At 47.3% G+C, this 18,829-nt stretch overlaps 1 protein-coding gene across 5 annotated transcripts in view; it reads right to left on the bottom strand.

Moving 5' to 3' along the window:
- Positions 1-7,005: 7,005 nt before the first annotated feature.
- The window catches only part of CUNH19orf12 (chromosome unknown C19orf12 homolog), a 39,262-nt gene continuing 27,438 nt past the window's right edge, over positions 7,006-18,829 (bottom strand). For all 5 annotated transcript variants that reach the window (XM_088451074.1, XM_088451072.1, XM_088451071.1 and 2 more), the window contains exon 3: positions 7,006-11,424. In XM_088451074.1, coding sequence (XP_088307200.1) covers positions 11,159-11,424 — 266 coding nt within the window. In that variant the 3' untranslated portion in view covers positions 7,006-11,158. The remainder of the gene's footprint in view (positions 11,425-18,829) is intronic.

The raw sequence follows: 18,829 nt of genomic DNA, 5'->3' as shown, positions 1-18,829 counted from the left end.
CACAACAGTTTATCCCCCCCCCTTATACACTTAGCATACTGTCTGATAGGTGACGGAGACTGTCAGGTGGCCCGAGCGCTCACCGGCGCGTCCTTCAGACCAAGACACTTGATCTGAGTGTACCTCCTGGTATACTCCTTACCCCAAGAAACACATCACAGGCACCTACTTCAGACAGCACACCTCTGCAGCACCATTAACCACATAAGTGCGGGACACCGCACCATCAATAACACTGGTATATCTTGGATACACTCCCATAACCAATTGAAGGGTCTCCAGTCCTCACCTTTTGGAACTTTTACGTTGAGTCACACACAAGACTTAACCTTTTTGCAGCAATTTTCTAATTTTACTTTTTTCCCTACTACAGTCAATTTTCTAACTTTGATTGTACACCCCTGGCCATAACCATTTTGATTATACTGTAATTTCTTAGTGTTGCATATGCTCACTTGCATGATATTAACTAGTAAAGATTTGTTTGTACTTTTTAAGATTGTTTCCTCTATAAAACCTACTAGAACATATTTAAAGGTACCGGAAATTAGCACTTTTGCGATTTATTTGACATCCACTAAGAGCAACCAACAACCACTGTTTCCACTATTCTGTACTGTCATTTCGCACATACCATCAGAAAAGGGGTTATAGAGCGCAGTTATTCGTTTACTCCATCTCTTTTAAACGGCCATACAATTTGGTCGCAAACTGAACGATGTTAGGCTCTTGGAATGACTGTTGTTCCCACCCTTCTTTCAACAGATCTAAGATCCCTCTAGGTTGCCTCCCATAGAGGAGTTCAAAGGGACTAAGGCCCTCATTCAGAGCCACTCGCTATTTGCGGTCGTTCGTTCTAAAACAAGGGGTGGCTATTCAAATTAACCGTTCGCTGTTTGCGGTCTGTTCACGCCTCTAGGTCTGAACGAGCGAACAAAACTTGCGTTCGTTTTTTGGAAAAATATGCCCCCTGGCCGCTCGCATCGAGTACATCGAACAGGGTATGAACTGCTCGCTATTCTTGTGGTTGGTTTTTGCTACCACAATTTTGCGAGCAGTTCTGGCTATAAAAGAACCCAGTGACGTGGTCAATGACGCTGCTGTTTTAAATATGCACACCCATGAAACGCCCGTTTTGACCTTTAAGCACGCCTGCGATCGGATCTCCACTCCCCGTTTTCAAGCACCTTCCCCTGTTACCACCCACATACGCCTCATTCTGTCACTCAAATTATCAGGCATTCGCTATTTTGCGAGCACATGAATTTCGGCAGCACTGACTGGATCGCGCATGCGTATAACGATCCGTACGCATGCGCAGTTGGGCAAACATCGCTCAGAGCGAACGAGCTGCCGCTTACGAGTGGCTCTGAATCAGGCCCTAAATCCCATAGAGGATTGGGGTTCCTCTCGCACTGCAAACATTAAATAGGGTAGGAGTAAGTCCCAATATCGCTTTTCCTCAGACACCGCCCTTTTTATCATTTGTTTAAAGGTCTGGTTAAAGCGATCAACAACCCCATCTGTTTGCGGGTGGTAAACTGAGGTTTGTAATCCTATTCACCTTTAACAGTCGGCACATATCTTTCTTAAGTTTAGAGACAAAAGGGGTACCTCCAGTGGCGTCACTTACCGTACTTGTACCCGGTGCGGTGGTCGGTCCCGGGATCCATGTTCTTGCGCGCCGGAGGAGTGCACGCGGGCAAAAGGGGGCGTGGCTTCATCCTGCGAAGCCGCGCCAACTCATGGACGCACTCTTGGGGGCGTGGCCGCATGTCACCGTCCTCACCATTCAATGGGCAGGGGAGAGGCTTGGCTGCCCAGTAGCTGCTGTGCTACTCCGCTGAGTAATCCCGGGTCAGAGCAGCAGCAACTGCTGAACAGCCAACAGGTCCTGCCTCTCACTGCAGTGTGGCTGGCTGCTCGGTGACACCATGCGAGGGTGTGACACCAAAATAGCAGAGCAGTTCTGCTATTTTGGTGTCACCCCCTTGGATGGTGTCACCCGGTGCGGCCCGCACCCGCCTTGTGATGCCAGTGGGTACCTTGATCCGTTAAGACCTCCTTTGGTATTCCCAAGCAGGTATATAGCATCAACAATTCCCGGGCAATAGTGCTAGATTTCATGTTACGTAGCGGGATTGCCTCCGGGTACCTTGTGGCATAATCTACTACCACTAATATGTATTGATGCCCACGAGCATATTTTTCCACCAGCCCTATCAGATCCATACCAATTATCTCAAAAGGTACAGAAATTACGTGGAGGGGAACCAAGGGTCCCCGAAACCCTGGCCAGGGTGCTGTCTTCCGACATACTGGACATTCCTGACAATACCTTTTTACTGCTACATGAATACCGGGCCAAAAGAATCTTCTCCTCGCCAAATGGCCACCCCACAGGCGTGTATGAGCTGCCCTTAACACCAACTGCTCGTGCTTCCGGGGAACCAACAATTGGTCTACTCTCTTACCTGCAAATGGGTTACATGACATAACAAATCATTTTTCAATGCAAACTATGGTACACCGTCTGCTGGCAAAGCCGTGATTACTCTACCATTTATCTCTACAACATTTTCAAATGCATTTATCAAGTTCCCATCATTCTGTTGATCCTGGCCAAAGTCCTGCAAGGACACTTCCTTGCCCATGGGAACCTACTGTGTCTCGACACCACTCCCCTCCGGTTGTTCACTGGCCAAGGAGGGCGATACAGCCACCAAACTTTGGGAAACAACAGAGCTTGGCTCCTGGGGACCTTCTGCTGTCATCATGCCACGTAACCACCTCTTGTAACAACAGAAAGTCCCAACCTAGGATCAATGGGTAGGGTGGCCTGGCGGCTACTGTGGCTGTCACCTTCATTGATCGTCCTTTGATCACTATTGGGAAGTGCACACGGGGGCATTCTTCTACATCCCCATGTACACATATAACCTTTACCGGGGGTAGCACCTGATCAGCCCCAGGTGGAAACAGGTTGGCATAGATGATGGTTAATTCGCTGCCAGTAACCTCTAAGGCCCAGACCTCCCGGCCTTCCACTTGCACCATCAAACTAAACAAGGTGGTTTGCGCCGGTGAAGTGCTTCCAGCAGCCATGCTTACCCCTGGTCAAGTTGTTTTTCCAGCACTACAGTCAATCGGCTCAACCTGCTTTGGGCAGTGTCGGCGCAAATGACCGGGCTTGCCGCAGTCAAAACACACAACTGGAGGGGGGCTGTTGGCTTTAACAACTGGGAACTGGCTGGAATCCCTATTTGGCTCTGTTTAACTTCCCAAGAGTCAGGTACCCTTTCAATCACCACCGCTAACTCCTCAAATGTTTGAGAATCAGCCTGTAGAGCCCACTGTTGCACCACATGGTCTAGTACCCGCGCACAGCATGGTCCAAAGCCACCATCTCTACTATACGCTGATAATTTTAAACAGAAGTTAGCGCTCACAGAATTTCCCCCAAAAAAAGGGAGGGGGAGAGGGGGGGGTTCTTTGTGGGAGTATTAGCTGCTGGCTCAAGGAGGTGTCCTGACCTCCTTAACATAAGTAATTTGTAAAAGCGCTCTGTGGTATTCGGATGTATTCTAATTATGCATTTAATATGTGAAAAAGATTATATTTGGATATGTAAATCAGAATAGATGTGTAGCTGATTCTGCAAGTCTGTTAGGCAATAACTGTGGGCAGGGTGTTCGTCCTGTAATGAGGACTATGTTATTGTCCCAAATAAATGTCCAGAGAGTAAAAATCCTTAAATCGAGCACTGAACAGATAAGTGTCTTGAATTCACTGGTGAGCAATAACTGTAGGCAGAGTGTTCTTTAAATAAAATCTAACTGTCCCCGTCAGTGGCGTATCTATAATATAGGGCCCCCCCCCGGATCCAGGGGCCCCGCACTGCACACACTGCACCCATATTTTTTTTTTAACTTACCTGTCCGAGGTCCCACGTCGGGTGCCACTGCTGCTCAGAACACCGGAAAAATGGCGGCGGCCATATTCCGGTGTTCTGCGCATGCGCAGTAGACTCCGGGTACACTCTAGTGCCCGGAGTCTACTAATGCTCCGGGTGGCTGGCCAGCCGCGTCAGTCGGCTGCCAGCCACCAGGGAGAGAGGAGGGGGCCCCGCACGAGGAGTGCACACAGGCCCCCTCCTCTCTTAAAATGCCCCTGTCCCCGTGGGGATAATGACCTTGGGGATAATGAGTGCAGTATCAGGGTGGATGTGGACACTAGTATGCAGATGTTTAAATAAGTAATATGCTACTCACCAAATAATTTCTGCTGGTCCTCCGTTTCCTGGTATTCTGCACACCCGTATAGTTATTGCATGCAAGTATGGGGGCTGTATGAGGATGTATGACACAGAGTGTATCAGATAAAAGCAAATACTCACATTTATTGGCAATATACACTAAGTACTTGTAGTATGGCAGCTACAGTACTGAGGTAAAAAAGGTTAAAAAGACAATGAATTAAATCAATGGAACTGCCGAGTCTTACCCAACGCGTTTCATCCCAGTCTGTGACTTTTTCAAGGGCATGTGAGGTGATGTGCGCCTTGCCCTCCCGGCTATGGCGGATGTGTAGTTCACTGAACTGCGCACCATTCCCCTGCAGAGGTCGGCCGCTCTCCGGAGACATCGCAGGGATGGGCTCTTTTTTGAGCCTGTGTCCCGGATGATACATCCGGCCGAAGAGATCGCTTTTTGCAATGCGATCAGTGGCGTTACTGGCATTCCCTGTTCGCATTGCAAAAGCGATCCTTGATAAATATCAAGGAAAGACCATGCAGCACTATAGCACATAATAGGGCAAGCAGCAGTTACATTACAATTAAAAATAAAATAAGAGTCCAAGGAGTGAATTTGATGGTAATGATTGCTTTACACAGAGTGTGACTGGCAGGCAGCAACTTTAGGTTCTCCCTCAGTGACAGTACAGCTGTGCACCTAATCACACCACTGTTGATGTGGGGGGACCCCGGAGACCTTTGCAGTTGAAACAACAGATTCTAATTAAGTGTGTACGTGTCTGCATAAAAGTGTTTTATGTAAGTGGGTGTGCCCCACATTGTACAGTACCCCACACCCACACTCTGTGCCCCATTGTACAGTACCCCAATTGCCCCAAACACTGTGCCCCACATTACACAGACCAGAAACCCCCACACATTACACTGTGCCCCATTGTACAGTACCCTAATTGTCCCACACACTGTGCCCCACATTATACAGTACCCCAAACCCACACTCTGTGCCCCCACATCACACACACCAGAAAGCCCCACACATACACTGTGCCCCACATTCCATGTATTACCCCTCCTACATAGTAGTACCCTTTGGGGCAGATTTAAGACAGGGTGAAGCACTCCATTGGCGTTGGGAATGGGAGCCATCACTGGTCAGGTGGCATTTCTTATTTCACCCTATACATAAAAAGGCTTAATACAGCTTTCCCCGGTGAAGCCTATAAAACAAGTAATACCGGTACTATAGTCACCATCGCTTGATAGAATAGAACATTTTCAGGATTTATTTAGAAGCATTTTTCTATACTAAGTGGGACTGAAAGCTCAGATCTGGTTAACCCTTTCCGCTACAATGTTCTAAGGGATAATAAAACCTCCATGTCCCAACACTAAACCCTACACATACCATTAAGCTCCTCCCATTACGCTGCTACCTCCTCTGTGGTCTATGCTTATCTTGCACACGTTACATTATGTGTGCCTCAACACACACACACACACACACAACACCGTAAAATATGTTCTAAACCATAGATCTTCTTTAATACTCCTTTTAGATCAAAATACCGGGTCGCACCTGCTGGGATTTTGAACACGGATCCAACCCAGATGTGACCACTTTCAGACAGGCGGCTTATTCCTGGGTCGGCCACATTGGTGCAGTGGTGATGCTTGGAGATGAGATCATCTTCAAGTTCCATCTCTCCCCATCAGAGTCATAACTACACTTTTTGGTGCCCTGTGCCAGAGAGCACCCCCCCCCCCCCTCTCATTTTTCAAGATAGTACACCCGAAAAGGGGCCATGGCCTCATGGGAAAGGGCCGGGGAGGAGATAGGGGAGGCCAGGAGATGCTGGGGATAAATAGGGACATAATATAGTGCACCTGAGAGAGGGCCATGGCCTCATGGGGAAGGGCCAGGGAAGAGATAGGGGAGGTCAGGAGATGCTGGGGATAAATAGGGACATAATATAGTGCACCTGAGAGAGGGCCATGGCCTCATGAAGAAGGGCCAGGGGAGAGATAGGGGAGGCCAGCAGATGCTGGGGATAAATAGAGACATAATATAGTGCACCTGAGAGAGGGCCATGGCCTCATGGGGAAGGGCCAGGAAAGAGATAGGGGAGGCCAGCAGATGCTGGGGATAAATAGGGACATAATATAGTGCACCTGAGAGAGGGCCATGGCCTCATGGGGAAGGGCCAGGGAAGAGATAGGGGAGGTCAGGAGATGCTGGGGATAAATAGGGACATAATATAGTGCACCTGAGAGAGGGCCATGGCCTCATGAAGAAGGGCCAGGGAAGAGATAGGGGAGGCCAGGAGATGCTGGGGATAAAAGAAGAGGAAGCTACAAGCAAGAATGATAATAAAAACAGGAAAATTGAGAGGTCCAAACAGCGCCTCCTGCCCTGCGGTGCCCTGTGCCATGGCACTGGTCACACTACCCTAGCCCCTGCTCCCTATGCTGTAAATGGGTCCAGGTCAGATGACCCTAGTTACCCGTTTACACTGCACGGCGACCCGGGTAGATCCTGGGTTAAACCCTTGTACCTATCCAGGTTGAAATGCCAGGTCGATCGACCCAGGATTTTATTTTTTAAGGATCCTTTCAGACTAAGCAAATTAAAGCAATATCCCGGGTTCACCTGCAAAAACCCAGGATTTTGCTACTAGTTGAAAGGGGTATAACCAAGACATTGGGTCATTATCATTTCATCTTACTTATGAAGCTCATTAACAAAGTCTCAATCACGAAACCCTTTTATTTGGTCAACCACAGATTAACAAATATTGTTTTAAAATTCATTTATTGATATATCAAATAATAATAAAAAAACATTATACAATTCACCAAACATCAGCATAAATCTATATATTCTACCAGTATATCTATAGCACAGAAAAAACAAAGAGCTCTATATGGCCTGGTGGCTGTAAAAAATATTGCAGATGTCACAGTCAAACCTGATCCTACACGGTCGTTAAAACCGAGAACTCATCTTATTTATATTCCCCAAATGATAAACACATTTGAAAATCACTATTATTTTTTATGTGACCTTATGTGTGAAATCCAGCACTTAGTAAAGCAAAGCTTAAATGCAGCTGGGTCTAAACTGAACAGACCAGTGAAGCCCTTACCTTAAAGATAATCTATAAATCTAAATGATGATTATTATTATTTTGTACTAAAAGTAATAATGTTTCCATCACACTGGCCACCAAAGTAGACGTACAAGTAGAAACATGTAGGATAAATTCATAATTTACCACCACACACACAAAAAAAAAAGACATTTTAATCTAACGGACCAAACCACACCGAAATATCATATCGGGCAATTAGATGAAAACCAATCACGACGACCAGAGCTCAGCACCGGTCCCGATTCATTTATTACAAGGACCATTGCACGGTGCTTCACTGGACAATTTTTACACCCTGTGACAGAGTCAATCTTAGAGGGGCACAGTTCAGGCCAGATTCAGTTACTGAAGAGCGAAGGAATTCCTGTATTTCAGTCATAAGGCAGAAGAAAAAACTTAATGGTGATTTACAACATATTTATTGGGGATATTGAAATAAAAAAGAAACATTCTTATCAACAATACCTAATTCCGAGTATCTATGAATAAGTCAGGATTCAATCATTGTTATTTGCATTAGGTGATATCTGTGTATAATGTATCACCTACAGTCACACATTGATGCAGGGATGTAAATATGAGAAGGGAGGTAGTGGAACAGCAGCGTCCTAGGAGGTAACATTACCTACCTATAACTTCACAGTCTAACTAGGTACCGGACCCCCCTAATTCATCCTTGTCACCTGCAACTCTACAGAGATTGTATGTATTTGGGTTACATTATTCGTAGGGATTTGCGTGTGACCCATGGATTTGAGGGTCCTAGAGGCCATTTTTCTATATTTATCACATCTATCTACCAAACATCAGGCAGAAAGCTTTTCCATCCTAAATGAAGACAATGTACTAATTAGGATTTGTCAGTGTCCTTCCAGAGATTTCACCAAGATCAGATGATTTGTGCTTATACTAAAACAGGGTTTCCCAATCTCGGTCCTCGAGGCACCAGGGTTTAAGGAAATACCTGCTTGTGCACAGAAGGTATAATCAACATAAACATGGATATCGTTAAAACCTGGATTGTTCGGGTGCCTCGAGGACCAAGTTTGAGAACCACTGTATGAAGGGAATATAGGGGGGGAGGAAAGCAATCGATTACACAGTATAAAATTTCCAGCTCTATCAGGCGGATGTACAGGCTATTCTGGTAATCCCATTGTTAGAGCACAGTAGATTATGGGAACATTTATTTTACATTAGTATGCTGGTAACTTGCTGGGAAGGCAATGATTTTAAAACTTTAACCATGGATCCCGGCAGCCAGAATTACGATGCTGGCATCTCAACTGGGTTAGGATACCGACACCTGTCGGTAAGTGTCCTAACCCTCCCCCTCTTTCTACCCCTAACCCTTCACCCCTACTGCCTAAACCTAACCTCCCCACATAGCACCTAAACCGAACCCCCCCACCCTACAAAGACTAACCCTAACGCTCCCGCTAACCCCACTACTTACATTTGGTATACCGGTGCCGGGATGCTGACTGGTGTTGGAATTCTGAGTGCCAGCATCCCGACAGCTGGGATTAGGACCACGTCCCTGTTTTAGGACTGACCTTTAGAAAATAAAACAAGTGTACAAGGATTTTCGTCTACAATGTTTTCCATCCGTCACTTTCCTGGTGCTCAAAGCTGTTGTCACGTGTACATACATACATACATCAGAGGTATCACTTGTAGTTTCAGCTCAGAGCAGTCATGTGACAGTTTATGGTATATTTTATATGTCCTGTTCAATGATGGACACTAGTGTAAGATAAGGAAAGGCACAGTGTGTAAGAGGAGATTATTGTAAAGCAAGGCTGTGGGGGAGATGTATCAAACCTTAGAGAGAGATAAAGTGAAGAATTTACTAATAGCAACCAATCAGCTGCTGTCATTTATCTAGCACAGTCTATTAAATGACAGTTATAAGCGGCTTGGTTGTTACCGGCAACTTCTCCACCTTCTCTCAAAGGTTTGATATATCTCCCCCTGTAGCTTATAAATGCTTTACGTGAAGTTTAACAAGCTGGGTGTTTGAGCGTCATATCGTACAGAGGCGCTTAGAGCCAATAGTCTTCCTGCACTAATATAATCCCATCAGGAGAGGCGAGAATGGTGCAGTACCCACAAGGCAAGTCCAGCTGTCACAATATAGTGGTCGCTCGTGGCCGGGTTTCCCTAAACCTCGCGTCGCTCCTACTGTGTGGGCTGGAGAATGCCTGGCCAGGTAGACAGAACCGCTCAAACGGCACTGTAAAATAAAAAATGATTTTGACAAAGAGAATGGGGTTTCTGGGGTACGTGGATATTTATTTTGCTACCTACACATGGCACAATGTAGTTAAAATATAATATATTATATATAGTCAATGTAACCCATGCCTGAGGTCGGTTCTCCTGGACTGGGTGGTGTCAGTGATGCACTTTAGGAACTAAAATTTTCCCAGTGATCTAAAAACTAAAAAGAAAATATCTGTTTGGCAAATTGGAGCCAAGCAAATGAATCCACAATATCAATCCGTACCTCACTATAGGTGTAGCTAGACGATGGGTGGGACAGTAGAAACAAAAAAATAACCCTATCAGAGTTTACCCTGCACGCCGCTCCATAGGTAGTCATGGTCTGGAGGCCGGAAGCAGCCCGACAAGGTTGTTTTTGTGGCCCTCGCCAGCCATAACCTCCTCCACAGGCTCAAATATATGGCCAAATTTTGTTAATAGCATTTGACCAGCAAACATGCATGGCATACATACTTCATGTAAGTACTGGGACATGTGCTAACAAGTAGTAGTAGCGGAAAAGGCAACAAAAAAAAAAATGCTTGTAGTAGAGGCGGCCATAGCTGAAACATCCATTCAGTAACCTAGGCACCTGCTTAGGGCCCGGTCACTGTGGGACCCAGATTATCATAAATCATTTTTACATTTTTAATTTTTTTTACCTTGTGAAATGGAGGTGGGAAGGGGGTTCTTTAAACTAGTTTTTTGTCTCAGGCTTGATGGGGTTTAATTCACCTCTGGAGGCAGCCATTTTGCTGGCTGAAGCCACATTCTGAGAATGCCTCCTAAGGGAACCAACCAGTGACATCCTAGAAGAACATCCCACGTTCACAACCAACCAATAGTCATTAGATGCTGGCGCTGAGAAAACCCAGACATGGACCAATCACCTTAGGGCCTCAGTGAGGACACTGGTCATCATTCCACAACATGGCCGCCATATCCACTTTACACATAACAGGGGGACTTCAAAATTGTACATTGTTTTTTTTTTTTTTTTTTTTACTTCTCAAAACCTTTTTTCTCTGAAGATTATACTAACCTTACCAGTTTATATTCACATGCTTTTAATAAAAAAACTTTACAACCCGTAAAAATATATGTCAGTTCAACGAAGGCCGAGGTTAATTGGTCTAATTAGGACAGCCAGTGTCCATGAGTTACAAAGTAATTGCACTTTATGCTGCCGGTTATACAGAATTGTATATATAATTGAATGGCTATTCTGCACTGGGCACAGCATCCCCATGTGGCAGGGCACAAAAAGAGGGAAGGGGGGTGGGGTGGAGAAAATAAGTAAGTACATTTGGTGAAATGAGTGTCAGTATTAAGTCATTGGTAAGGATCTATTTCATTACGGGATTCTGTAATGAAATAGACACATTACGAGGACGTCAGTCGGCCTTGATTTTAGGTTAGCTGTCCTAAAACATCTCGGCTAGATTGTCGGTCCCTAGTAAATGTGCAGTAATGAGGCCTGATTAGTATTCTAGTCTCCATACTGAATTTCTGATTTCAGCTCGTTAGTCACAAAGCCTATGAGCGCTCCTGCCACCTTCTGTTGTAAAGCGATATTGCCTGTGACAAGCATGACCAGCTGTGTTGCATCAGTCCAGTCCAGATTTCGGATGATGGCGTAGACGTCGTCACAGAGTTGCTGCTGCTGAATGGCGGGCAACTCCAAGAGAATCTGAGGAATGGGTTTAAACTGCCCGCTTGACATCCAGGCTCCCACCATTCCCCCCACTGCACCGCCTAAAGACAGGAATACAGACAGGAAATGGGTTAGTATTAATTACCTTAACCAGTAAGTCCTTTTGGGAGAAAACTAAGAAATACAGAGAAAGGTTTTAGCAGACAATGGAACTGAAGACCAATAACACAATACTATGGTCTATGGGGAATATGCTTATTCACATGCATAACCTGGCAGGGTAAATCCTATGTTACACAAACCCTCCCCTACTCAATAGAAAAAGCACAAACCTTTTTAAACACTCAAAGATCCCATAGATTAGGCCATTTTGTAATGTCTTGTCAAGTTCTCATGCCTTCTCAGAACTAGCAACGTTTTCACTGAACTTAACATTTGCTGTGCACCTTGCTGGATATGTCACTGTTGGATAAGTGGCCATTTCAGATTTAAAATAAGGCTGCCAGTGATGTTACATACAGGAAGCTTACTATGCACAGTACAAAATCTCCCCGGTTTTATATGAAATATCAGTGCTGGTAAGCCCTTTAAACCCATACCATATTGGGAAGGGTACTCCTGGCTCGCTTATAGAAAGTATTTTAGGTACAGTTGCCTTTAAAGTAATTGTCAACTGTCAAACAATTTTAAATTGATTAGTTCCTTCTCCAGTGTCGGACTGGGACAAGAAGAGCCCACCGCAGGAATGCAGTTCTAGGTGCCTATATTTAAGGGGAGTGGTCTTCCACCAGCGGGGGTGAGGCCAGCCACCTCAAATTAATGGCTCACCATTAGCCAAACTTGGTGTAGTTTCTTGTCACGACCAGGGTTTCTCGGCATGGTAGTCGACGGGTAATACCTGTGAGGACGCTATGGCGAGGGGCGTCTGGCGGTGGTACTGGTGCCTGGCGGGGAGCATTGGCTGTGCGTGGTTCCGTGTGGGCATACTGTCACTCTGGTCTGGTTAGGCCTGGTGGTGCTTCTGTTCCGTTCTGGCATGGGCGCCGCCATCTTGTCTCCGGTCAGGTGACCTAGTTGCCCTATCCTGTTGTGTCACATGCTCCTCTCTGACCAGTCACGGCTGAGCACTGGGGATTTAAGGGAGTTCAGAGCTCCATTGCATTGCCAGTGCAACGTGTTTCTCAGCGAGAGCTGAGAGAGTGAGTTCCTGTGCTTTCACCTGTCTATTGGTTTCATTGCCTAAGCCTTCTTCACCTGACCTGCTCCAACCCTGCTGGATTCCCCTGCCTCCTCAAATTACCTTTCCTATTGCCTGAGCACCTGTGTCGGCTAACTTACCCTGCACCCTCCATTTACCTTTTCCCCTGCCTGAGAACCTGAACCTGCTGTTTCCCTGCACCTTACCTCCATTTACACCCAGCTCAACTTCGTTACCTCTGCCTGCATTTTGTTACAGCTCACCATACCTGTATACTGGACTGTTCCTGCCTGTCACTTTCTGGACATTCTCCCATTTACTCCACTACAGTTATTAAGTGCACTTTAGTGCTATACCTGGACTATTTCTTGCCATTCCCATGTCTGTTAAGCCAATCATTAAAAGTTCTACATTTACCTTTAAATCTGCTCCTGTGATCGCTCCTGCTACCACCCCGGGTCCACAAACAACCCAGAACATAACATTTCTATTGAAGGGAATCAAGCCCCCATAATGATCAGTGGTCCTGCTCCACCAGGTGACTGACCATCTAGTAGACTAACAATCTATAATTTGAGGTATGGAACCTGACACCTAGAGGAGTGGGGTGGGCTCACAGGCAGTGGGGCCCACCGGGGATTTCCCCAGTACCCCTGTTGACCAGTCCAACCCAGTCCCTCTCGCCTCACCTCCTCCCTCCACTGTTTACATAATTAATTGCTCTATCATTCGGCTTCCTTTGAGGCCTTCATTATGTCCTTGGCTAATAAAGATTAGAAGAATAACTATGGAAGGAACAGAGAATTGCTGCAGCAAAACTTATGGGAGGACTCCGGCTCTGCACTTCTCTGGACCCAGAGCATTTACTGTACAGTGAGGCCACAGCCGGCATCATTGTGTATTCACCTGCCCCGCACATGCCCATAACAGCAGAGTGGGGGCCTCCCGACAGTCAACTGGCATTACCGGGCACCCTCTCAACTCCGATCCCTCAGAAAGGGTTTTTTTTGTTAACATGGGAAATAAATATTCAGTATTTATCAAAAAAAATGCTCCTGACAAGCCTATAAATTGACAACATAAAAGTGAAGGATTTTTAGTGTTAAAAAGAAAAATTGTTATATGTTTGCAAAGTAACTGTCAGTAGGCTGCACAGCCCAGGGAAACAGTGTTGCCTAAGCTTGGTGGAGGCAGCCATTTTGTGGGCTGAATCACATGAGGAGAGGACGGCACCATGCCTCAGCAATGCCAGCAGTTCTCGGAGGTATAGTGCACATACATATTGGTTTAGCCTATTAACTTACTGCATCTACTACACATAGGAAATAGTTACATTTAATTACAAAAAATAAATTAAAAACATTGATAGAACACAGGCTCGTTTGGTTTCTTTCTCCTTTACTCCGAAGCCTCACTGGCAGAATTCATGTAGAATCATCTCTTATGATGCATGAGTGGTGGGAATACTTTATATCCTTATTATTGCCCCAGTGACATAGCTCATCTACAAAGAGGTCAATATATTTGACAAGGTCAGGGGCGGTTTAAGAGAGGAGGGGGTTCATATGTAACCTCAGGGCGGGCTACCTCCTCTCTGGCAGTGAGAGTCTCTGGCTTTGTGCTAGGGTCTCCGGTACATGTGCAGATCTACAGGAACATGGTGCCCGTCCTGTGTTCCTGGAGACATCTCCACCGCGTATACACTAGGGATGAGCGGGTTCGGTTCCCTGAGAACCGAACCCACCCGAACTTCGGGGATCCGGGGCGATCCGAGCCCAAGCTCGGATCTCCCTGTCTGCCCCGGATCCCTCTCCCGAGGCAAAACCTCGAGATCTGCTGTCGGATCTCGAGGTTTTGCCTCGAGCGGCCATTTAAAAAAAAATGCCTTTGCCTTTAATGGGCAAAGTGCTGATTGGCTGACAGAGCCGTCTGTCACGGCTCTCAGCCAATCAGCATTATGGTGCTCATTTGCATGTAGCACGGACTCGTGAGATCCGTGCTACATGCATCTGTGTGATTGACAGTGACACAGAGCACAGATGGGTCAGTGAGACCCGTCTGTGCTGCTGTGTATTTCAATGACACAGATGCACGCACGGACCAGGAGATCCGTGCTACTTGCATCTGTGTCATTGACACAGAGCACTAACGGGTCCGTGAGACCCGTCTGTGCTGCTGTGGTAAATAAAAAAAAAAAAACCTGTGTAAAAAGAGAAAAAAATGGCGTCCTCCCCCCCAAAAAAAGAGCAACCAGCCCCGGGCATTAGTGACCCAGTGCTGGGTGTGCTTAAATACAGGGGACAAACGACATAGGGGTCCCCTGTACTTAAACACAACCAGCACCGGGCTAGTCAGAACCAGAGCTGGTTGCCAAAATACGGGGGACAAACGACGTAGGGGTCCCCCGTATTCTGCGCAACCAGCTCTGGGCTCTGATCCGGTCCTGGTTCTGGAAATACAGGGGAAAAAAATGAGTAGGGTTCCCCTGTATGTTCCAGAACCAGCACTGGACTTTTTCTAGCGGGGGGCTGATGCCACAGCCAGGGGAGCCCTTTCACCGGGCCCCCCAGCCGCAGCATCAGCCCTGACCGCTAGTCAGCCCAGGCCGGGGATCCCTGGAGAGCTGGGGACCCCCCCAATAAAGGGGTCACCCTCTCCAGGGCACCCCAGGCCCAGGCTGATAGCCCGGGGCTATCCCCGCCACCCCTGGTGGCGGTGGGTGGCGGGTTGATTGTGTGGTGTGGTGTAAATAAAGAATATCAAACATTGTCTTTACAAGTAGAACTGCAAGTCCCAGCAAGCCTGCCCCGCATGCTGGTACTTGGAGAACCACAAGTACCAGCATGCAGGGCATTAAGGGCCCACTAGTACCTGTAGTTCACCTGTAAAAAAATGTTTAAAAAAAACACAGGACACACACACCGTGACAGTATAAGTTTATTAAACATACATACACACACACACACACACACACACATGTACACATACTCACCTATGTAACCCTGTAGCATCGGTCCACTTGTCCGGTAAAGTATCCATAGGGGACCTGTGAAAAAAAACATACTCACCATCTCCTATGCGAGGTTCTGTCCTCTTCGTTCCAAAGTAGGCATCCCCGGACTTGGCAAAAAAAAAAAACGAAAACGCGATCCACGAACTTAGTACCGTTCTATAGAACGGTACTTCCCGAATGAGAGCTTAGCGGCGGGGTATCACCATGGAAACCCCGCTGCTAAGCGTTCATTGGCTGAGAGAGGCCATCTCCCGTCTCTCTCAGCCAATGAACGGCTCCCTCCATTGTAGTCAATGCTGGGAGCCGCAAGGTTATTAAAGTTTACCCTGCGGTTCCCACCATTGACTACAATGGAGGGAGCCGTTCATTGGCTGAGAGACGGGAGATGACCTCTCTCAGCCAATGAACGCTTAGCAGCGGGGTTTCCATGGTGATACCCCGCCGCTAAGCTCTCATTCGGGAAGTACCGTTCTATAGAACGGTACTAAGTTCGTGGATCGCGTTTTCGTTTTTTTTTTTTGCCAAGTCCGGGGATGCCTACTTTGGAACGAAGAGGACAGAACCTCGCATAGGAGATGGTGAGTATGTTTTTTTTCACAGGTCCCCTAGGGATACTTTACCGGACAAGTGGACCGATGCTACAGGTTACATAGGTGAGTATGTGTACATGTGTGTGTGTGTATGTATGTTTAATAAACTTATACTGTCACGGTGTGTGTGTCCTGTGTTTTTTTAAACATTTTTTTTACAGGTGAACTACAGGTACTAGTGGGCCCTTAATGCCCTGCATGCTGGTACTTGTGGTTCTCCAAGTACCAGCATGCGGGGCAGGCTAGCTGGGACTTGCAGTTCTACTTGTAAAGACAATGTTTGATATTCTTTATTTACACCACACCACACAATCAACCCGCCACCCACCGCCACCAGGGGTGGCGGGGATAGCCCCGGGCTATCAGCCTGGGCCTGGGGTGCCCTGGAGAGGGTGACCCCTTTATTGGGGGGTCCCCAGCTCTCCAGGGATCCCCGGCCTGGGCTGACTAGCGGTCAGGGTTGATGCTGCGGCTGGGGGGCCCGGTGAAAGGGCTCCCCTGGCTGTGGCATCAGCCCCCCGCTAGAAAAAGTCCAGTGCTGGTTCTGGAACATACAGGGGAACCCTACTCATTTTTTGTCCCCTATATTTCCAGAACCAGGACCGGATCAGAGCCCAGAGCTGGTTGCGCAGAATACAGGGGACCCCTACGTCGTTTGTCCCCCGTATTTTGGCAACCAGCGCTGGTTCTGACTAGCCCGGTGCTGGTTGTGCTTAAGTACAGGGGACCCCTACGTCGTTTGTCCCCTGTATTTAAGCACACCCAGCACTGGGTTACTAATGCCCGGGGCTGGTTGCTCTTTTTTGGGGGGGTGCACGCCATTTTTTTCTTTTTTTACACAGGTTTTTTTTTTTTTTTTTTACCACAGCAGCACAGACGGGTCTCACGGACCTGTCATTGCTCTGTGCCAATCACACAGATGCATGTAGCACGGATCTCCCGGGTTCGTGCTACATGCAAATGGGCACCATAACGCTGATTGGCTTCCTGTCTGCCACTGCAGTGCCACTCCTAGATGGGCCACGTGTTTGTGCCGCCCCCTTGTGTCGCTTAGCATAGTCATCCAGCTTCCTCGGTACAACCTTTTGGCCTAAAAACAATATTGTGAGGTGTGAGGTGTTCAGAATAGAGTGGAAATGAGTGGAAATTAATGTTATTGGGGTTATTAATAGCGTAGGAACAAAAAAAGGCCCATTTATGTGATTTTAGCGGGTTTTTTTTATTTTTTAAGAAAAAATCCGATCCAAAACACAAAACCCAGAACCCAAAACACGGAAGGGTGGTTTTGGCAAAACCAATCCAGATCCAAAACACGAAGAAAGATCCAGATCCAAAACCAAAACACAAAACACGAAAAGTGGCCGGTGCACACCCCTAGTATACACAAATCAGGAAAATGGCCACCACTCCATTTTCCCGGTGATTTCAGTCCACAGGCACCTGTGATGCAGAACTCCGGATAGGTAAGTACAGGGCTATTTTTCAGCAGGAGCATGAGGTTCCTGAACCTCTCATTAACTATGATGTAATGTCCTGGGCCAAAATGTATTAGTATAATGAATAGAGATGAGCGGTTCGGATTCTGTGGAATCCGAACCGCTCCGAACATTGGGGATTCGAGTCCACCCGAACCCTGTTTGGGTGTTCACCGCCTGACTCGGATCCCCGTTCGGGGCCAAACAGCGGCCGCCTGATGTCGGATTCTCGCTAGAGAATCCGACATCAGGGCTCCTATTGTGTAGGGCAGAGCGCTGTGATAGCGGTCTGCCCTACACAGAACAAACACACAGCCGCCAGTGGCAGCTGTGTGTTTGTTACAGCAGCCAATGAGAGTCACACAGACTCTCATTGGCTGCTGCACGGAGGGAGCCGGCTGGAGCTCACTCAGGAGCTCCGTCTTCCGGCTCCCTCCTCAGCGCGTGGATGCAGAGTGGACGGCGCGGGAGCGGGGATACAGGTAAGTATTATTATTTTTTTTTTAACTTCTGTAAGGGCCGGGGGCGCTACTGGGGGGGTCTGCTACTGGGGATGCCAGGGGGGGGGGGTCTGCTACTGTGGGGGGCCTGCTACTGGGGGGGCCTGCTATTGGGGGCACTGCATAGGGGACCCTACTACTTTATGGTGTAATGTGAATCAGGGGCACTACGTGCGGTGTAATGTGAATAAGATTGTGCACTGTGACTCCTTGGGCCGTAGCCCACTTTGTAAACAAGCATTGTGACTACTCAATAAAAGATTTTGCCCAAAATTACTGTGTCTCGCTGGCCTCATTTTGATCCTATTCCATTCCCCTTTTCACATTACTCCAAACTACACTCCATACCCAATCACACCCTCCTCACTCCCAAAACATCACCACCACCAGAAGAAACATTCTAATTAACACCACTCACAAACACACACAAGTCATCACCATTACTAGCAGGAAGAGCGCACCTTACCCCCCCTACCCCCATACGTTTTCGGTGCGGGAAAGGTACTCCCACACAAAGGTGCAGCACCCCGAAACCACAACACACCACCCCCTGGTCAACGAGAGAGCAGTTCTACCGCCCATCTTCACTTTGTAAACAAGTACTGTGACTCTGCTGGCCGTACCCCACTGGGTGGGTGCACTACTTTTCATTTCTGCCACTGCTGTGTGGCAATGTGTCATAGATGTGCTTTATACTGTGGTGTCTGTGTCATTGTGCCGCTGCTTTGTC

The sequence above is a fragment of the Taudactylus pleione genome, unplaced genomic scaffold (assembly GCF_031769625.1).
Source record: "Taudactylus pleione unplaced genomic scaffold, aTauple2 ptg000537l, whole genome shotgun sequence".
In the NCBI taxonomy this organism is placed as follows: domain Eukaryota; kingdom Metazoa; phylum Chordata; class Amphibia; order Anura; family Myobatrachidae; genus Taudactylus; species Taudactylus pleione.
The sequence above is the reverse complement of the archived record's forward strand: the minus strand, read 5'-3'. Positions and strand labels throughout refer to the sequence as shown.